Source organism: Chiloscyllium plagiosum, chromosome 2 (assembly GCF_004010195.1).
Source record: "Chiloscyllium plagiosum isolate BGI_BamShark_2017 chromosome 2, ASM401019v2, whole genome shotgun sequence".
Classification (NCBI taxonomy): domain Eukaryota; kingdom Metazoa; phylum Chordata; class Chondrichthyes; order Orectolobiformes; family Hemiscylliidae; genus Chiloscyllium; species Chiloscyllium plagiosum.
Window position 1 is genome coordinate 25,695,543 of NC_057711.1, and position 22,992 is coordinate 25,718,534.

Consider the following 22,992-nt stretch of genomic DNA (forward strand, 5'->3'; position numbering starts at 1 on the left):
ACACACTGGACAAAAACTGATCCATCTCATAACAAGAGGAATTGAGTATAAAAGCAAAGAGGTGCTTCTGCAGCTGTACAGGGCCCTGGTGAGACCACACCTGGAGTACTGTGTGCAGTTCTGGTCTCCAAATTTGAGGAAAGACATTCTGGCTATTGAGGGAGTGCAGCGTAGGTTCACGAGGTCAATTCCTGGAATGGCGGGATTGCCTTACACTGAAAGACTGGAGCAACTGGGCTTGTATATCCTTGAGTTTAGAAGACTGAGAGCGGATCTGATGAGACATATAAGATTATTAGAGGATTGGACACTCTGGAGGCAGGAAACATGTTTCCGCTGATGGGTGAGTGCTGAACCAGAGGACACAGCTTAAAAATACGGGGTAGACCATTTAGGACAGAGATGAGGAGAAACTTCTTCACCCAGAGAGTGGTGGCTGTGTGGAATGCTCTGCCCCAGAGGGCAGTGGAGGCCCAGTCTCTGGATTCATTTAAGAAAGAGTTGGATAGAGCTCTCAAGGATAGTGGAATCAAGGGTTATGGAGATAAGGCAGGAACAGGATACTGATTAAGGATGATCAGCAATGGTTCGAAGGGCAGAATGGCCTACTCCTGCACCTATTGTCTATTGTCTAATTATTTGGATTCTACGCAAGCACCAGGAAGATTGCCGCTGAGAAATACACATTGTGTTTTCAGAAATCAAGGCCACCAGAAGTTAGCAGCAGCAGCCTTCATTAGGAAGGAAAGCACGAGAAGGACTTGGACAGGCTAGGAGAGTGAGCAAAAAAGTGGCGAATGGAATACAATGTGCAAAAGTGTGAGGTTATACACTTCAGTAGAAAGAATGGAGACAAAAACTATGTTGTAAACAGAGAAAGGCTTCAGAAATGTGAAGCTCTAAGGGACATGGGTGTCCTAATTCAGCATTCTATTGAGGTTAGCATGAAGGTTCAGTTGACAGTTAGGAAGAGAAATGTAGTGTTACCATTCATTTCAAAGCGAGAATACAAGAGCAGAGATGTATTGCTGAGACTCTATAAAGCTCTGAACAGACCACATTTGGAATAGTGTGAGCAGTTTTGAGCTCTGTATTTTATTGGAGAGGGTCCAGAGAAGGTTTACAAGAATGATCCTGGGATGAAGAGCTAGTGATATTATGAGTGGTTGAGGACTCTGGATCTGTACTCAGTGGAGTCTAGAAAGATGAGGGCTGATCTGATTGAAACATACAGAATACTGAGAGGCCTGGATAGACTGGATGTGGAGAACTTGTTTCCACTGGTAGGAGAGACTAGGGCCTGAGAGCATAGCCTCAGAGTAAAGGGACAACCCTATAGAACTGTGATGAGGAGGAGTTTCTTGAACTAGAGGGTGGTTAATCTGTGGAACTCATGTTGACAGGGCTGTGAAGGCCATTGAGTGCATTTAAGACAGAAATAGATAGGTTCTTGCTTAGTCAGGAGATCAAGAGGGAGAAGGCAGGAGAATGGGGTTAAGAATCATTTCAGCCTTGATTAAGTAGCAGAGCGGACTCTTTGGGCTGAATGGCAAAATTCTACCCCTGTATCTTTTGGTGCTCCCTTTGCCTTCTCAGCTCCCTATGGTGCAGTGGCAGACTTTGGCACAAACTCTCTCCATTAGTACCTGCAGCAGCCTGATCCCTGCCATGGTCATTTACAACCTGCCTCAACTTCAGCTTTAATTAGACACACAACCTGTCTCCAACCCAATTAGATTAGATTACATTACAGTGTGGAAACATGGTGCAGTGGCAGACTTTGGCACAAACCCTCTCCATTAGTACCTGCAGCAGCCTGATCCCTGCCATGGTCATTTACAACCTGCCTCAACCTCAGCTTTAATTAGACACACAACCTGTCTTCAACCCAATTAGATTAGATTAGATTACATTACAGTGTGGAAACAGGCCCTTCGGCCCAACAAGTCCACACCGACTCGCCGAAGTGCAACCCACCCATACCCCTACATTTGCCCCTTACCCAACACTACGGGCAATTTAGCATGGCCAATTCACCTAACCTGCACATCTTTGGACTGTGGGAGGAAACCGGAGCACCCGGAGGAAACCGGAGCACGCGGAGGAAACCCACACAGACAAGGGGAGAATGTCCAAACTCCGCACAGTCAGTCGCCTGAGGCGGGAATTGAACCCGGGTCTCTGGCGCTGCGAGGCAGCAGTGCTAACCACTGTGCCACCGTGCCGCCCACCAATTAGGGGCTGTCGTGGCAAAATCTGAAACTCAGTCAGGCTCCGACCAGGGTTAGGCTCCTAATTTAAAAACCAAAGCAATGCCTGTTTCCAGCCTCCAGTGGGAAAATGCAGCCCAAATATTTTTAATGTTTTATTTATAGAATGAAATGCATTGAGAAAGGCATGGTAAAATTCAATCTCACAGTGTGAGGATGCAAGAATAGAATGATACCAGGAGTTCAGTGAACCTATACAGGTGGCTTTAAGATCATTGTTTATAATAAGTTTGCAGTTTCCTTGGGATGTGCAAATTAGTATGGTGTGAAAATAATCATTTCTTCTCTTGTCTGGAAAAGGAAGGGCTGCATTTAGAAAGAGACTTTGATAACTACCGTACATCCCTTGGTACCCTGTAAACAGCCAGTTGGGTGCTTTTGACGTATAGTTGTGGTGTGATGCAGGAAACGCAGCAACCAATTGCTGCATAGCAACTTCCACAACTATTTGATAAGTATTGTTTGTGATGTTGATTGAGAAATTGATATTGGCCAGGATGTAAGGGATAACTTCAAAGCAATGCCTTGGGCTCTTTTGCAGTCACCCGAGAACTTCGATTTAAAGTTTCACCTAAAAAATGCCCCTCCAACAGTGCAACATCCGTTCAAAGGTAAAAATGGAAAATGCTTGAGAAACTCAGCAGGTCCAGAAGGAGCTGTAGAGAATGAAACAAATAATGTTTCAAGGCCAATGACTTCTTTGGAAACTGAAGAAAGTTGCCTTTTGTATTGTGTTGAGTTCAAGTCCTGGATCAGGTCTTACTTAGATTACTTACAGTAGTGGAAACAGGCCCTTCAGCCCAATAAGTCCACTCTGACCCGCCAATGCGCGACCCGCCAATGCGCAAACCACCTATACCCCTACATTTACCTCTTTCACCTAACACTACGGGCAATTTAGCATGGCCATTTCACCTGACCTGCACATCTTTGGACTGTGGGAGGAAACCAGAGCACCCGGAGGAAACCCATGCAGACACAGGACGAATGTGCAAACTCCACACAGTCAATCGCCTGAGGTGAGAATTGAACCCAGGTCTCTGGCGCTGTGAGGCAGCAGTCCTAACCACTGTGCCACCGTGCCGCCCACACTGTCTTGAACCCAAAATTTTAAGACTCACAGATCAGTGTGCTACAGCCAATGTCTATAATGACAGTATTGTCATAACTTCTTGCTCCGTGTGAGATCTGTTACTAGTGGATGATTATTACTGATTTGGAGTTATCAGTACTTGATTTTATTACCTTTGACTGGTCATGAAGACCATAGGATGTTTGGAGCACACATAGACCATTTGAATCTGGTCTAATTTCTCTCTCTCTAATTTTCTTTCAATTCCCATCATTGCTTTAAAACATCCTCTGCATGTGAGTGGAGTCAGCAAATCTACTTAAGTGATCAAAGGAATGAAAGATTTGCATTTATATATGGCCTTTCGCACTAGATGTCTCAGAGTGAGTTATAATTAATTTGGTACTTTTTTTGAAGAGTAGTAAATGAGCTCATGGCTGATTTAACTATGTTCAAATCCCACTTTTCTGCCTTTTCCCCACATCCTTCATCCCCTTACTGATTAAAAATCTATCCCAGTCTTTAAGCAGCCTCAACAGACTTCCGCAGTAAAGAATTCCACAGATCTCCTCCCAGAGAAAAAATTCCTCCTCATCTTTGTTAAATAAGTGGCCTATTATCCTGAAATCTTAAATGGGTGACCCTTTATGTGTGATTCTGACACTGGGTATGAATCCCTCAATCAAATCGCAAAGGCCAGATTATCCAGTCATTGCCAGAAGAGAATTGTTTAAGACAATGGTGGGATTTGAAAGAAAATTAGAGGGAAACCTCTTCACTCAGTTATTAAAATGTGCAACTCAAGTCAACAAGGAGTGTTTGAAGTAAAGCATAGATACATTTAAGATAAAACAGATTAACTGTGCAAGCCAGAAAGAAATGGATGGTTCTGCTAATAGTTCTAGGTGAGGTGGGAAGGGAGAGGCTGGAGTGGAGATAAACACTAATATTAACTGGTCTGAATGACCGAATTCTACGCAACAAATGCCAAATCTAAAGGCAAACATTAAAAAAAAAACAAATAGTTCAGTAATAGGATGCAAAACAATTCTCAAATTAGATCAAAGTGTTCCTAAATTCTTCCAGTAGCATAATTCCTTAATGACTTGCTTTTTTAGGTCATTAATTCATAACTCAGCAGTGGGAGAAAGAAATTTGTTCTTAGGTTTCTGCTGTTGTCCCTCTGGCAGTACTCAACCTGCAGAGATATAGGAGTGAGCCTGGTAACTTGTTATTTCCTTATGGTCTGGAAATTAATAAGCCTTCTCAAATGGAATGGCCTCATAAAATGAATACAAAGAAAACTTGCTTATTAGCTTTTATAGTGGCCCTCCAATTTTCTGGGTACTTTCTGAAAAGATAACTAAATTGTATATATATGCCCCCGCTGACTGTAAACACATAGTGGCATTCAAGTGATCTTTGAAGAAAATATTTTAAAATTGCCTATCTCAACCAAATACCTCATAGTCAATCCATCAAGTTTATATACTGTCAAATTGAGGTGTTTCACACTAGAGAATATTCGGGAATTTACATTTTGAATTTAAACAAAATTTCAATTGAAAAGAGGGTTTGCTTTGGAAAACTTTTTAAACTGTGTTTCTTTGTTCACATGTTTGTGTACTAATCTGCTTTCTCATGGGGAATATCAATTGTTACATTGAATTGGTGCACTTAAACTTCACAGCTGCCAAAATGTGAGAGTACAAAAAGTACTAAGAGGAGATATGAAGTAGAAGCTCTCCATCCTGCACTCATCAGAACTTGGAAGCAAGAAACAGACTTGAATAAAGGAACTCACTTTATTCAGCAAGAAGAGGGTCCTCATTGGCTGGGCCATCATTGACCTGAAGATGCAGTAACTATTAATCTTAATTCTCAGACCAATCAGGTAGATTCCGATTGGTCACAGTGTTGTCATGGCGATGTAGTAGTGATTAACTGTCTCCATTATCCCTTTTCTTAAAAAAAATGCTCATTGCGTAAATTCCTTTTGCCTACAGAGGATCTTTGTATTTACATATGTAGCTTCCAGCATATGAAAATGTATCATATTGAATGCCCAGCTGATGATCTTAATTTGGTTTCTGGTGTAACGCTCAGCACAGGGAGAAAGTGAGGACTGCAGATGCTGGAAATCAGAATCAAGTCTGTGATGGTGGAAAAGCACAGCAGGTCATGCAGCATCCGAGAAGCAGGAGAATCAACGTTTCGGGCATAAGCCCTTCATCAGGAATTTCTGATGAAGGGCTCATGCCCGAAACGTCGATTCTCCTGCTTCTTGGATGCTGCATGACCTGCTGTGCTTTTCCAGCACCACACTCTTGAATTGTAACTCTCAGCACAGTCTGGATTATTTAATAAATGATTCTAACAGCAGAATCATTTCTGATCTGCTTTCTGAGGCTAGCAAGTATAGGCTGGTTGAGCATGATCGAAGCACAGGCACCAAGCAGCTTAAGATGAGAGCTCACTACCACATTCTCTCTGGCAATTAGTGATGGGAAATAAATGCTCACCCAGCCAGTGATGCCTATGTCCCATGAGACAATAAAAAAATGATGGTTGCTCTGAATGGTCAACAGGACGTGCTGTTTAATATAGTTCATGGCACTAAAACTCCTACCACACATTATTCATTTGTGTGGTAGACAAAGCATCCTTTTAGCTTGACAGCACATCCTGTTAATGGAGAACACCACTTATGGATTTATTACATGAAGCAGCTAGCTTTACCTATTGTTCAAGCTTCCAGGATAATCTGAGGTAATATGGGTGCCGTTCATGGCCAATACTCCCGTTAATTCTTCTTTTGGTGTGCATTCCTAAAAGACCTATGACTGAACGTCAATGCTTTGACAGACTTTTTAGTGTATGTGGATCCTTGGAGGAACCTTGGACCAGTTGCACTGCTCAGAGCCAAATGTGGTAAAAATAATCTTTTCCTAAATTTTCATGATACACAGGTGATTTGATTAGATATCTGTTGTCACATAAGTTTGTATCAATATGCCCTATCAAGTTTACACAATGAGCAAATGGCTAGGGTCCTATTTACGAGGTTGCCAATAAGATTGATCATATAAGTGTGGAACTACAGAAATCTCAACATGTATGTTGACCAGTGAATGCAGGCTTTTGGTGGATAGTGTTGAGAATTCATTGTCAGACTTCTCAACCAACACACTGAGGAAAGGAAAGTCACTTGATTGTTCCATTTCAAATGATAAATTTGAGGGCAGCATGAAGTTTAATAAACTATGCAAAGAAATTATTTGATGCAGCTGCAGATTCAAATATCACCAGAATGGAATCTACATATTTAACATATACAAGTGGTAGCAAATTAGTAGTCTTTCCATCAAAGATGCATTTCTCATGGTAACCATCAAGATCTTAGCAAAGTCTGGCCCTAAAGAGGATCCCATGACAACATCATCCATTTGGGTGTGCATGGTATCATTGTAACTTAACTCAACTGCACAAGTTTCAAAGTTCATAAGTTTGATGAACTTTGTAATCTATATGTACCACCAGTGTCTGAATCTATGACATAATGACATGGTGCAAATGTCAATAGTTTCTTTGAGTGTTATGTTGGTAAATAAGCAAGCAGTATTAAAAGAGTACATGGACATGCTATTGCCCTCAATATGGAAATTGTGTAATAGTCATAGCAATTATGAAGGAATCCTTCACGGAGTACATGGAAAACTCAATGACATCTGGTTGTAAAAGCTCCCACAACCATTTGGCCAACTCATGCTGTGCAGAGCCAATTGTAGATAGAAGAGGGTATAGAGACACTGCTTTTGTGTGTCTTTGGTAGACTGTACATAGTGGAAACAGTAAGCCATGAGGACGAATCCTAAGGTTACCATACTTACAGAAGTCCACCAGGAAACACCAGCATTTGTATGGTCTTCTAGATACAAACTTAGAACTGTCATTGCGCACAGCGTAGTGATGAAATCACATTTGTTGAGTATGACTACTTCATGTCCTTTGTCAGGTTCACATATTTGTACTAGGGAATTTACCTTGAGATTCTGCAATGCTACTGGCCATTCTCATGGTGAGTGAAAATGTTTTCAGTAGGTGTTCCATAATATGCAACCCATTAAGAAGAGTCAAGAACTGAAAGAATGAACTGTGAGAAAAAATGCACAGGCATGTTCAAAAATAATGAAATTAAATTATTTGTTTAAAAAAACCTACCTTTGTTTAAGATGTAGGAAATGGCTTCATCTCCCAATGTATCATACAATGGTACCACCACCATGGAGTAGGTGTAACAGGCCTGTTCAATAATAACCCACTAAAGTGGGTGGGAGAGTATTTAACATTAGAAATGCATGCTCAGCTACATCAACATTCAGTTGACTGATTACATGGTTAAATATTTAAACTACAATCTGTTAGGCATGTAGTTACCCCTTCTGGAGCAAGTTGGATGGGTTGATCATAGACTCAGAGGTCAATTTAACAACTACACTAAAAATACAAAAACTAACATTTAAATATAGTTACAAATCATTCAGGTACAGACCAATGAAGAGCAAACTGAACATAGAAGGCAACTGTGGTCAGGATTTTTCCTATTAAAATTATACCTGTGCAGAATCACTAAACTGTGGTAGCAATGTTCTTGTCATTGGGACAAATTCTAAATAGATCAAGAGAAAATACTTAAAAGGAAATAAGACCAAAGGTTTTGGTTTACATCTTCCACTCATTAGAGCTAGGACACAAGGAACAGAATTGAACAAAGGAACTCAATTCTATACAGCATGAGAAAAGGCTGCTGATTCGTTGGGCTATCACTAACATGAAGATACAAGAATAGTCGCAGAATCCAACAGTAGAATCACATTTCATGATGGTAATTTAGATTAGATTAGATTATATTACATTACAGTGTGGAAACAGGCCCTTCGGCCCAACAAGTCCACACTGACCCGCCGAACCTCAACCCACCCGCCGAACCTCAACCCACCCATACCCCTACATTTACCCCTTACCTAACACTACAGGCAATTTAGCATGGCCAATTCACCTAACCTGCACATCTTTGGATGGTGGGAGGAAACCTCCCACCCGGCAGACACGGGGAGAACGTGCAAACTCCACACAGTCAGTCGCCTGAGGCGGGAATTGAAGCCGGGTCTCAGGCGCTGTGAGGCAGCAGTGCTAACCACTGTGCCACCATACTGCCCACGTTGTGAATGAGACTGTGCTAAGAGTTAAACTGGAAACCAATTTAAGATCACCATTCAGGCTCACATTGTGATGCATGTCTGCGTCAGAAGCTACATATTTAAATACACAATATCCTGTTTTAGGTAGGTAAAAAGAATTTATACATGCATTTTTTAAAACAAAAAGGCATAAAGAAGACAGTCAAACTCTATGGCAACACTGCGACCAACCAGAATCCATCTACCTGGTCTGAGAATGAAGATTAAGAACTGTTGAAGAACAGTTAACTCTCCTTGTTGTATCTCCATGTTAATGATGTTCCAGCCAATCAGTACCCTCTCTCGTGCTGTATAAAATGGTGTTCCATTATTCAAATCTATTTCTTGTGCATATCATCTCATGAATGCAGGATGAAACTCAAAGTCTTAACTTCTTTTAGAAATGTCTAAGTTCTATACTACCAAGAAAATGCAATATTTTGGAATAATTATTCTGCACAATGTATTCAGGAAATGTAGGAGCAAATACATTTGGGCACAGTCACTTAATATCACTTCACCAGCTATTCATCTATTGATAAAAAGGTAGTGACCATAATTCCCTACTGTGAAGATGGATATGTGCTGATTAAGCCAATTTTCCACAGTTGGATAAAGTGAGGCTACAATGTTTACTACATAATCTCCTTTAAGTTTGACATTAAATGAGAAATCAGGGTAAGTGTTACGGCTGCTCACTCTTTCTCAGAGTTTGTTAGGACTGTTGCTCAGATGGTTGAGACCCAAAATGTTCAATAGTTCAATATCAACCATAAATTCAAGGCAATTCAAGATTGAAAGGAGATTAATGGAGCCCTTCAAAGAGGTCAATTTATCTGTCTGATCCCAAGCATATTCTTCCAGTTTCATATTGTGAGGGAAGGAGGGAGAGAGAAGGATAAGATCTGGTGGGTTTCAAACATGCTTTTTTTTCAGAACTGTAAGCTGTCCCTCTAGACTTTTGGAATTATGTGGGTCAGCTGTCTATTTCCAGACTTTTAATGGATTACTTTCTAGTGAAGCTTATATATATATATATATATATATATATAATGTCTCATACCTGACACTTTAGGAACAGATAATAAAGACTATTAAATATATTTGTATGTCATGCGTCAAAAGTGTGATAAACATCCATGTACTTTAGATTCACACATGATAATGGTGATGTGGTGTGGTGGTAATATTACTGGATTGGTAATTCAGGCTAATTCTATGGGGACACTGCTTCAAATCCCACTATGGTAAATGTGAAATTTGAATTCAATAAAACCTGGCATTAAAAATTCTAGTCTTTTTTGGATAAAACCCATCTCATTTATTAATGTCATTTAAGGAAGGGAACCTTCCAACCTTACCCAGTCTGGTTACTCCAGAGCCCCATGAAGAGGAGAAATCTAAATTACCCTCTGAAAAGCCACTCAGTTCAAAGACAATTTGAGATGTGCCACAAACGCCAGCTTGCCAATGATGTCCATATACCACGTAACAACAAAGAAAAGCTACATATTTCAAGAATAAGCTCCAAAATAAAAAATACTTACTTCTGGTCTGTTCTGTGCAAATATTCCTACAAATTGGTTATTCCCTGGTCTGTACCCTCGTGTGAATAATCCTGAACCCACATGTTCTGCTCTGGATATAACCTAAAAGCCAATGTAAGGAACATGAATGCAAACCATTTAATTTTCCTGTTTGGTAATGTGACTATTTACACAAAAAAGAAAAACTACATCAGTAAGATTTAAATCCTCAAAAACATGATGGTACTATTATCCCAGGTTCCAAATTATTTTTAATTTATGTGGTAGAACACAATGATTTGTTTGCAGCGTATGGTTTACAAAGCATGCAAAGGAAGAATTAGACTTTATAATACATTTCATGAATGGAAAATGATTGAGAGTCCCATTTCTTTCAATCAATAATATATCAATTGTATTATTTAAAGACTGAGAAGGCTAAAAGCAAATCATAACATTTCTACTTCAACCATTTGACCAGAGAATAGATTTCATATCACTTTTAAAATAGACTTCAGTTGCCTAGACCCCAACCTTCAGAATTTCCTCCATAAACATCACCTCCCTTAGCTTCTTTGCAACCCTTCTCAAAGCTTATCTCCCTGACCAAGCTTCTCATTACCTGTACTAATATTCTTTTGTAGCTGAAAATGTGTTGCTGGAAAAGTGCAGCAGGTCAGGCAGCATCCAAGGAGCAGGAGAATCGACGTTTCGGGCATGAGCCCTTCTTCAGGAATCCTGAAGAAGGGCTCATGCCCGAAACATCGATTCTCCTGCTCCTTGGATGCTGCCTGACCTGCTGCACTTTTCCAGCAACACATTTTCAGCTCTGATCTCCAGCATCTGCAGTCCTCACTTTCTCCTCGAATATTCTTTTGTAGCTTAGTTTCAAATTTTGGCTGATAACATTTTTATGAAGTTCTTGGACAATATATTTTAAAGGTAAATGAATGTGAGTTGTAGTAGCAGTAGTATGGAGCCCAAGAATTCAGACAACACTCTAAATCAAGACCTCAGTTTTTAAATAGTTCTCACACAGGACATGAGCGCTTGCTGTCTGGGTCAGCATGTGCCCCAACCCTACTTTCTCTTCTCAAGTATAATTCAGGATGGCAACATTCAATTCTAGCCTATCCAGTGACACCGACCTGATGCAAATGAATAAAGAAAAACTGAAATATTATGGTTTGAATTCATGGTCACGACTATGTTTTATATTCTCCAGCACTCACAATAAAACCTAGTTGGACTTAAGCAGGTGCGAGGGTGGGTGATGTTCTAGAGTTGGAGGGTGGCAGTGTGAAGGAAAGGAAAAATAGGGCTAGAAGCTGACTCAGGTTGCTTGTAACCTCCTTCAGTCTCAGTCATTATTTGCAGAGGGAAAAGGAATCATTGGCAATGGTACAGAGCTTGTGGCTAGGGCAAAGAATGTCCAAATAGCTCTCACAAAGTTTAGCTGAAGTCAATTGTAGCTAATCCAAAATAGAAGAATGTTAAAAATCACACAACACCAGGGGTACAGTCCAACAGGTTTATTTGGAAGTACTCTCTTTCGGAGCATTGCTCCTTCATCAGGTATCGTGGAACAGGATCATAAGAGACAGAATTTATAGCAAAAGATTACAGTGTCATGCAACTGATGCCATATATTGAACAAACCTAGATTTCATCTTTTAGAATGGGTTGCAGGTTTCGTTTCATTAATATGTAAATACCAGAACTTCTTTCAAGTCACATTCTTGAGATAATTTAAGGTTTTATAAAAAAAACAGGTGACATCTCAGCTCAGACAATACGTTAAAGGTGTGAGGTTAAAGTCTGTCTGTATCCCAACCTGGAGTCAGACTGGTTCTATTTCCAAAGCAGGAGTTCATAAAATGTTATATGGATTAACTAATACAATATATCTGCAAATAAAATACACACACACACACAAACACACACACAAACAAACACAAACACACACACAAACAAACAAACACACACACAAACACACACACAAACACACACACAAACACACACACAGAATTTGCATTTGCTGGTACATTCTATTTTGCTCAAAAAGTGCACAATCTGCAGGCAGTCAATCTATGTAATACTTTATAAATTCCTACTTTGGAAATACAACCAGTCTGTCTCAAGATTGGGATACAAATAGACTTTAACCTCACACCTTTACCGTATTGTCTGAGCTGAGATGTCACCTGTTTTTATATAAAACCTCAAGTTTATCTTGAGAATGTGACTTGAAAGAAGTTCTGGGAATTATACATTAATGGACCAAAACCTGCAACCCATTCTAAAAAAAAAGACTTAACAGCGATCTAGGTTTGTTCAATATATTGTTTCAGTTGCATGACACTGTAATCTTGCTATAAATTCTGTGTCTTATGATCCTGCTTCACAGCTACCTGAAGGTACAGCACTCTGAAAGCTAGTTATTCCAATCAGTTGAATTATAACCTGGTGTTGTGATTTTTAACTTTACCTACCCCAGTCCAACACTGGCACCTCCACATCAAAGATAGAAGAAAGCAGTCTTACAACAAAGGTATTGGAGACATCAGGGAGGTAGAGCTAGCTAGAATCATAGACATGTACAGCATGGAAATAGACCCTTTAGTCTAAGTCAGTCATGCCAACCAGATATCCTAACCTAATTTAGTCCCATTTGCCAGCACTTGGCCCATATCCTTCTAAATCCTTCCTATTCATATACCCATCCAGATGCCTTTTAAATGCTGTAGTACCAGCCTCCACCAGTTCCTCTGGCCGCTCATTCCATACACGCACCACCTTCTGCATGAACAACACTGCCCCTTAGGTCCCTTTTATTATCTTTCCCCTCTCACCCTAAATCTATGCCCTCTAGTTCCGGATTCCTCCACCGCAGGAAAAGACTTTCTCTGTGATCCTATCCATGCCCCTCATGATTTATAAGGTCACCCCTCAGCCTACAATGCTCCAATGAATACAGCCTCAGCTTATTCAACCTCTCCCTTCAGCTCAAATCCTCCAACCCTGGCAACATCCTTGTAAATCTTTTCTGAACCCTTTCAAGTTTCACAACATCCTTCCAATAGGAAGGAGACCAGAAGTGCATGCTATATTCCAAAAGTGGCCTAACCAATGTTCTGTACAGCCACAACGCCACCCAACTCCTGTACTCAATACTCTCACCAATAGAAGAAAGCATAACAAATGCCTTCTTCACTATCCTACCTAACTGCAACTCCAATTTCAAGGAGCTATGAACCTGCACTCCAAGGTCTCAGACTCCCCAGGACCGTACCATTAAGTGTATATGTCCTGCTAAGATTTGCTTTCCCAAAATGCAGCACCTCACATTTATCTAAATTAAACTCCATCTGCCTCTCCTCAGCTCATTGGCCCATTTGATCAAGATCCCATTGTAATCTGAGGTAACCTTCTTCGCTGTCCACTACACCTCCAATTTTGGTGTCATCTACAAACTTACGAACTAAACCTCATGCTCACATCCAAATTATTTATATAAATGACAAAAAGTAGTGGATCCCGCACCAATCCTTGAGGCACTCCACTGGTCACAGGCCTCCAGTCTGAAAAGCAATCCTCCATCACCACCCTCTGTTTTCTACAGTTGAGCCAATTTTGTATCCAAATGGCTAGTTCTCCCTTTATTCCATGAGATCAATCTTCCTAACCAGTCTCCCATGAGGAAACCTTGTCAAACGCCTTACTGAAGTCGATATTGATCACATCCACTGCTCTGTCCCCATCAATTCTCTTTGTTACTTCTTCAAAAAACTCAATCAAGTTCATGATACGTGATTTCCCACGCACAAAGCCATGCTGACTATCTCTAATTAGTCCTTGCCTTTCCAAATACATGTACATTCTGTCCCTCAGGATTCCCTCCAACAATTCCCACGACCGATGTCAGGTCCACCGGTCTGTAGTTCCCTGACTTTACTTTACCATCTTTCTTAAAAGAGTGGTACCACATTAGCCATCCTCCATTCTTCCAGCACCTCACCTGTGACTATCAATGATACAAATATCTCAGCAATGGGCCCAGCAATCACTTCCCTACCTTCCCACAGAATTCTAGAGTACACTTGATCAGATCCTGGGGATTTATCCACTTTTATGTGTTTCAAGACATCCAACACTTCCTTCTCTGTAATATGGACATTTTTCATGATGTCACCATCCATTTCCCCACATTTTATATATTTTTCATGTCCTTCTCCACAGTAAACCTTGATGCAAAATATTCATTTAGTATCTCCCCCATCTCTTGCAGCTCCACACATAGGCTGCCTTGCTGATCTTTGAGGGGCCCTATTCTCTTCAGAGTTATTCTTTTGTCCTTAATGTATTTGTATCCTTTGGATTCTCCTTAACCCCATTTGCCAAAGCTATCTCATGTTCCCTTTTTGCCCTCCTGATCTCCCTCTTAAATATACTCTTTTATATTCCTCTAAGGATTCACTCGATTTCTCCTGTGTATACCTGATATATGCTTCCCTTTTTTCTTCACCAAACGCTCAATTTCTCTAGTCATCCAGCATTCCCTACCCTCACCAGCCTTTCCTTTCACCCTAACAGGAATATACGGTCTCTGGACTCTCGTTATCCTATTTCTGAAGGCTTCCCCCATTTTCCAGCTGTCCTTTTATCTGCAAACATCTGCGCCCAACCAGCTTTTGAAAGTTCTTGCCGAACACCATCAAGATTAACCTTCATTTAGTAAAGTTTTATTAAAGTACACATTAAATTTTGACTCCACATTTTCTGATGGCATTGAAGGGCCAAGGATAGATCTTTAGGAGACTCTAGAGGCAAGAGTGCTAGGATGGTTTGAGAAACTAATTCCAGAGTTACTCCAGTTTAGGACTGATTCAGAATGAAACTACTTCAGATGTTCAGTAGCAGACAGTCACAAAAGGAGAATCAGTTTATGATTTTAAAACAATCCAGTATACAGATTGGTTATTCCTGTCAAAAACTTCTGATGGATCACCAAACAGCTCCAATTCAATTTCCAAAAAAGAAATTGTGGGAAAGGATCAGCTGGTGTGGCAAAAAAGAAATTATGGGAAAGGATTAGCTGGTGTGGCAGCATGTATGGACAGGTCAGCGTTAACATTTTGGGTTCAGTTACCCTGTAAGCGGAAAATATGCCCCGCAGTCAACAGATTTCCTCAAACCTTTTAGGCCAAACAATACCTGGCCCTAACTTACCCATTAAAGTTTTCAGATCTTGGATTTCCATATATGATTAGATTAGATTACTTACAGTGTGGAAACAGGCCCTTCGACCCAACAAGCCCACACCAACCCACCGAAGCGCAACCCACCCATACCCCTTCACCTAACACTACGGGCAATTTAGCATGGCCAATTCACCTGACCTGCACATCTTTGGACTGTGGGAGGAAACCGGAGCACCCGGAGGAAACCCACGCAGACACGGGGAGAATGTGCAAACTCCACACAGTCAGTCGCCTGAGGCGGGAATTGAACCCGGATCTCTGGCGCTGTGAGGCAGCAGTGCTAACCACTGTGCCACCGTGCCACCCTAATATCTATTAATACCCTCGCAGAATAAAGAACAAAAATTACTTACTTCTCGGTAGGATATCCACTCGTAAGGCTGATTTGGGCTCCTTGACCCCAAACAAGGACCATTACCTTTAAAGCAAAGATCAAAAAGCAAACATCAATTCTCAGTTTGAACCATTATAATACACTTTGATGGAACAAGTTGATTAAAAATAATTCACAGGGATTTAAAGGTGATAAACTAAATGATCCATCTAGATCGCTTTTGCAAAAGCAGAATTTCTGAGTGATAACCAGTCTGGTCTGTTTTACTATACGAAAATACTATATTAATGTAAGTTCTTATTGTATGTTAATTTTAAGGCCAAGTTGTGTTTTCCCAACACATACACTTCCACATGCTGACTCGATTTGACAAGAGCATGTAAACAGACATCAGAGGATCTGTGATACAAATCATGGATTATCTTTTCAAATGACAAATCTGTAGCTTTGGTATTAGAAGCAAACAATGATGACAGGGATAAAACAATTGAATATTACAATTCACAATGAAGACATGCAGCCCATTCAGTTCATAGCTTTTTCTCCCAGCTTCCACCCCATACCTCACTTCTTGTCTCATCCACCCTATAATGTGCTCAGCATTCCTTTAAATATATCCAAACTTTCCAACTAATAAGCTTAGTTTCTCTTCCAAAAAAAAGTCAAAGAATTTTGCTTCAATGATAGAATGTGGAATTCTTTGTTATAAACCTCTTTGAAAACAAACATCTCCCAATCTCCCTTTTAATTGTTTGTGATTACTATAATTTTGTGCCCCAGTTGTAAGTGGAGGTCATCACCATTTCACTTCAGTTGTAACACTGAAGACTCCATACCTAGTTCTTGTCAGAATTCAACAGCACATTCTTCAAAATGAAGAGAACTACAGAGTGAGCTGAAAATGAAGGGAGTGGGCTGGGAGGGGAAAGAGAAAGAGGAAACAAAAAAATTGCATCGCTAGAATAGGACTTTCAACAAACTGGACAGCAAATGCTCATTGCTGTTAAGTCACTCAATATTTTGGTTTGGGGCTAATGACCAAGACTTGGGCAGAAAGAGTATATGGTCCAACTTTGCAAAATTCAGAACTGTACTAAGGAATAAGGATAATGGGAGACTTCAGGATGACATAGACACTGGTGAAATGGGAAAAATGCACTAAGGATGAAATTTAAGTAGCAAATTGTAAAGGCTTTGGTAAGAAGAATGTGCATAGGAAATTATGAGCTAATTGGCATACTTTTGAAGTGGCAATACTGCGTAGATGTGTACCTACACAAACTTTTGAAGATGAGAACAGGTTGAAAGATTGTCTCACAAAAATAAAGGAAACGAGATTCTTGGCCTAATTAATAAAAGCAAAGATTACAAAAAACGACATGAAGTTAGGGTTAATCTTTAACTAAAAAAAACTGAATAAATCTCTGTGGGAATTGTTGTTATCAGCAATCACTTGCTAACAAATATGATTGTCCACATAGGAAAATTGTGTCACTGGTCATAGTTTCTGCGGGTCCTTATGGATCCTAGATCCGCATCGCCAACCACACATTTGGAAGGTTTTTAGGGAGATGGAAGCGGACCGTGGCCTGGAGATCATTGGCATTCCTTTATCCAGTTCCTTTTCTGTGCTTCCTTTTGTTGACAGGGGTTCTCAACTACTGAGAAAGGATCTCTCAGGAGTTGATGTTTATTTTGCATTTCTTGAGGGAAGCCTTTAAGGAGTTTTTGAAGCTTTTTCCTTTCCCTCCTCTTGTCAGAGTGCCTTCCTTGAGCGAGGTGAAGATGATTTACTTGGGTAGTCGGATCTCAGGCATCCCAAGCACATAGCCAGTCCTTCGCACTTGGTTTTGGATGATAGTGACCTTGATTCTGGCACGATTGGCTGCTTCAAGGAGGCTGATGTTAGTTCACCTGTCCTCCAGCTGTTGCAGTGAATCCATCTCAAACAGCATTGAAGGTACTGAAAGGGTCTCGAGCTGCCATTTATATGTAGTCCAGGTTTCTGAGTCAGACAGAAGAATCGGAGGATCAGAGAGTGGAATCATAGAATCCCTACAGTGTGGAAACAGGCCTTTCGGCCCAACAAATCCACACTGACACTCCGAAGAGTATCACATTCCCCATTCTGGTACATTTACCCCTGACTAATGCACCTAACCTAACCTGAAGTGAATGGGCAATTCAGCATGGCCAATTCAACTAACCTGCACATCTTTGGATTGTGGGAGGAAACCTTTCCTGAAGAAGGGCATGTGCCCGAAACGTCGAATCTTCTGTTCCCTAGATGCTGCCTGACCTGCTGTGCTGTTCCAGCAATAAAGTTTCAGCTTTGATCTCGAGCGTCTGCAGACCTCACTTTCTCCTGGAGGAAACCAGGTCACCAGCAGGAAACCCACGCAGACACAGAGAGAATGTGCAAACTCCACACAGACAGTTACCCAAGGCTGGAATTGAACCTGGATCCCTGGTGCTGTGAGGCAGCAGTGCTAACCACTGAGCCATTGTGCCACCCCTAGTATGACTGCCTAATACTCAAGTATCTTGGTATCAGCATGGACCAGGTTTTTGAAAAACTCACATTCTTAGACATTCAATTGTGGCACCCACAGACTGGATGTGAAGTTGAATCTCCATGCCAATGTCAGCCTTGAACAAGAGGTAGATTCCCAGGTAGGAGAAATATCCCATATTTAGGAGGATTTCTCTGTTGATCTTAACGGAGGGTGGAGCAGAACCTGACTTGGTTGGTAAAGGACTCAGGTCTTCTTGAGGTTGAGGCTGAGACCAATTCTTCAGTATAATTCCGCAGAGGCCTTAAGCAAGGCTTGAAGATCCTCTTCTAAGAGAGTAGAGATGACGTTGTGACCACATGAAGTTCAATGAGCGAGGTTAGTGTTGTTATCTTCTTAGATTGCAACCAACTGGAGGTTGAAAAGCTTTCTGTCCAACATGTAGTCAATGTCCACACCACTGGGAAATTTGTTCACGACAAGAAGAAGAATGGTGGCGATGAAGATGGAGAAAAGGGTGGAGGTGATGACACATCCAAGCTTGATCTCAAAGGATTCTGTCATTTTACTGTCGGTGAGGGCTGTCACTGACATGTTGCCATGGAGAAGACGGAGGATGTTGATGAATTTCACTGACATCTGGATCTTTGACTCAGTCTTCCAAAGCACCTCCCAACTGACAGAGCCTTGGTCAGATCGAGGAAGGCCACGTAGAATGGTTGGTGTCGTTCCTGGCATTTCTCTTGGAGTTGCCGAGCAGTGAAAATGAAATCCATATTGGGAGAATTGGGAGAAGGTGCCTAGTGCAAATTCAAGCGATGATCTTCCATTGATGGAGAGTGGGGAATTTCCTTAGTAGTTCCCACAGTCCACTTTGTGCAGATGGTGGTGATGACTGTATCCCTGTGAACAACAAGGTTTTCTTCATTGTTCCAGATTTTCAGGAATGACAACTAAACTCTGCTCCTGGAGTTTGAATATCTCTATTAGAATCCCGCCTACTCCTGCAACTTATCCATTCTTCACATGTCTCAGAGGCTTCAACCTCTACCACACTACATGAGAATCCAAGATTATCTTGGATGGTAGATTACCATAAGACAATCAGACATAGGAGCAGAAATTAGGCCATTCAGCCCACCAGGTCTTCTCCACCCTACAATCATGGCTGATAAGTTCCTCAATCCCATTTTCCCACTTTCTCCCCACAACCCTTGATACTCAAGAACCTATCTATCTCAGTCTTAAATACAGTCAATGACCTGGCCTCCACAGCCTTCTGTGGCAATGAATTCCATTGATTCACCACTCTCTGGCTGAAGAAGTTTCTCCATTGTAAAAGGTCTTCCCTTTATTCTAAGGCTATGCCCTCAGGTCCTAGTCTCTCCTATCAATGGAAACATCTTCCCAATATCTACTCTGTCCAGGTCATTCAGTATATTTCAATTCAATTCCCTTCATCCTTCTAAACTCCATTGAGTATAAACCCAGAGTCCTCAAACATTCCTCATATGTTAAGTTTTTCATTCCTGGGACCATTCTTGTGAACCTCCTCTGAACATGCTCCAGGGCCAGTACATCCTTCCTGAGATATGGGGCCCAAAACTGCGCACAATATAGAGCAACCTCCATTATCTGAACATCAATTATCTGAAAAATCGGATTTTCCAAACAGGATATGAAGGTCCCGTGAAACCATTACAACAAAGTGGTGTTACCAACAATAGTGCGACGACTGCATCTTTTGTTTACAGAAGAGGGTAAATGAGGGTTACCTGCGCTGAAGAAGATGTGCAAGCATTGCAGCAAAGAGGTGTTAATGACATTGGTGCACCATCTCAGTCAGTCAATTGTAGCAGTGTTAAATTAATTTTAACACAAAAATGACTGACATGCTGAAGGATTTAAAATGCATGACAAAATCAGTGGTGTTTTCATTTCCTCTACGACTTTGTTCCAGGTTCGTATATGGTAAAACTGATCGAGTTTGTTTTATGTACTTACCATATCTGTGAAGAGAAAGCAGGCCGCAGTGATAATTGAACAGAAAAGCGAGATTTTACTGCGTCTGGATCGTGGTGAAAAGGCATCAAAGATTGCACAGTACAACATTGGGATAGCGACAGCATCTGACATCAGGCAAGCAAGACCGGCGATTGAGAAATTAATCAGCCGAAGTGACACCTCAAATGCTTTAAAAATAAAATCCACGAAGCCAGCAAAGGATGAGTAACTTGACCAAGCTGTACTTTTGTGGTTTGCAAAGCAGCATGAAAGGGAATTCCCGTATCTGGCCCCAGCGAATCATTGGGCTGGTTATAGTGCTTCAAACATCATCATGGCATTAGGCACCTCAGCATTCTTGGAGTGCAGAAGTCCATAGATGGCAGCACCGTGGAAGGCAACAGCCAGAAACTGCAATCCATTATTCATGAAGGAAAGTATGAAACTGGAGCAATTGTACAACAATGATGAAAGTAGATTGTTTTGGTGTGCACTGCCGAACAAAACACTTGCATCCACCACAGAAAAGCAGGCGTCGGGACATAAAGTGCAGAAGGATCACATAACAATCTTCCCTTGTGTCAACGCCACCAGCACTCAAATTGCCGCTTGTCTGTATCGGGCAATATACTAATCAAGATTGCTTTAAGAACTGTGACAGGAACTCATTTCCCGTGAAGTACAAAACACAAAATAAGCATGGATGATACGTCCAGTTTTTTCATCCTGGTTACATGAAGATTTTGTATCTGCTGTCAGGTCACATTTGGCAAGCGCTGGACTCGAGCAATGCACCCTTCTGCTTGTTGACACACGGGGGCACACACTGTGAATGGCAGCCAGTTAGAATCAGCAGATGGAGCTATCAAGTGTTTGTTATTACCACCAAACACCACTTCAAGGTTATAGCCACTCGATTGAGAAATCATCACAACAATGAAAAAATATTATCGCCGTAACATGTTGCATGCCGTACTGGGTGAAGACAATGCAGAGAAATGAGTGCAAGAAATTATGAAGGCATTCACGGTCAAGGACGCTTTGTTCATGCATCAAGCCATCGACAATCGCAGAGTGTTGATACAATGGTTTGCGTGTTGGTCGCCATGACAGTGAAGAGGACACCCATCCAGATCAAAGGCTAACCAGTGACATCGAAAACTGCAGACATCTGGGATTAGGAGACTTTGTAGAGGCCGAGATCGATGCTTGAGTGAACTGTGACAACAACATCAGAATAGAGATATTCAGCAATGATCAGATAGTCAACATAGTCACAGAAGAACAGTGGGAAAGTATGGATGCCGTGGATGGTAAGGAAAATCAGAAACCAAAATTTCCTTCAGACCCCATTAACAAAGCTATCGACAGTTTGCAATTTTTCATGGAATGATACGAAACACAAGACAAAGTCGATGCCATTAAGTTGATGCATCTTTGCCACATGTTATCATTCGCAAAAAAATAGACAGCATCATCTTAAGCAATAGTGGCTGGATATTTTCTTCAAAAATGATCACTGACCTCCACGTCAATGAATTTTATTTACTGTACAAGTACACAAAAAGTGATCTGACTTGTAAAACGTCAAGAATTTTTAAGCGATAGTCAGTGTTTGTACAAAATTTTAGCGAATGAATGAAATAAAGCCTCGAAACATGCTGTTTAACGCAATTACATGCAGTACTGCATTCTTTAAGGTCAAATCAATTATCCGAATCATCAATTATCTGCACGAAAAACTGCCCGCCCATTGTCTTCAGATAATTGAGGTTCCTCTGTCCTCCAGATGGGATCTGTCCAGCGCCTTATAGGGCCTCAGAAGTACACCCCTGCTTTTATGTTTAAATCATCTCAAAATAAATGCCATGATTTCATTTATTCCTAATTATTGTCTCAACCTGGAAGTCTGAGAAAATCCTGGACTAGAACTCCCAAGTCTCTTTGCACTTCAGACTTCTGAATTTTCTCCCCATTTAGAAACTAGTCCGAGACTCCATTCTTCTTACCAAAGTACATGACCTCAGACTTTCTCACTTTCTACTCCATCAGCCACTTCTTTACCCACTCTCCTAATCTGTCCAAATCCTTCTACAGCCTCCCCACCTCCTCAATGCTACCTGCCCCTTTACCAATCTTTGTATCATCTGCAAACTTAGCCAGAATGCCCTCAGTTCCTTCATCTAGATCGTTAAATGCATAAAGTGAAATGCTGTGGTCCAAACACTGAGCCTTACAGAACACTCAGCCTTGCAGCTGCCAACCTCAAACACCTCATAGTCAGTTTATGCATTCTTTGAAGTGCTCTCTCCATTAGAGGATGATGTTTACTCTGTCTCTGAAAAGGATGCCATCCTTATTCCGCACTGGCTTGAGGCCAAGGGTGTTAGGTCCTTATGTTGCTTTGGTGGCACTGAAGAAAGCCTGGGTGTCGTGCTTGTCAGCATGGACTTGCTTACCAGAGCCTTCTCAGACCACCACTGATTCTTTATTTCCTTTGAAACTTCTTTGTAACTCAGCCTTTACTGTTTGATGACATCTGCTCCTTGCCTCGCTGGTAGTGTCATTTTGTCAGGCACAGAGAGCTTTCCTCTTCTTCCTGGTCAGGTCTTGGATGACATGGTCATTCTTGCTGAAACAGGCTTTGTGTTTCCTGGTCTTATAGCTGATGGTTTCTTCTAGTGAGAGATGATGGCTGTCTTTAACTTTGTCTCGATTTCCTCCAATCCGTTAAGATGATCTCTTCGGAGATTATGGTGAAGACATTGTTGG

The 22,992-nt window shown here is 41.2% G+C and overlaps 1 protein-coding gene across 3 annotated transcripts in view; it reads right to left on the reverse strand.

The window, feature by feature from the left end:
* The window catches only part of acsl1a (acyl-CoA synthetase long chain family member 1a), a 173,303-nt gene that overhangs the window by 43,306 nt on the left and 107,005 nt on the right, over positions 1 to 22,992 (reverse strand). For all 3 annotated transcript variants that reach the window (XM_043705794.1, XM_043705803.1, XM_043705812.1), the window contains exons 4-6: positions 15,723 to 15,787; positions 10,130 to 10,231; positions 7,564 to 7,663 (exon numbers count right to left, since the gene is read on the reverse strand). In XM_043705794.1, the coding sequence (XP_043561729.1) occupies positions 7,564 to 7,663; positions 10,130 to 10,231; positions 15,723 to 15,787 (267 nt within the window). The remainder of the gene's footprint in view (positions 1 to 7,563; positions 7,664 to 10,129; positions 10,232 to 15,722; positions 15,788 to 22,992) is intronic.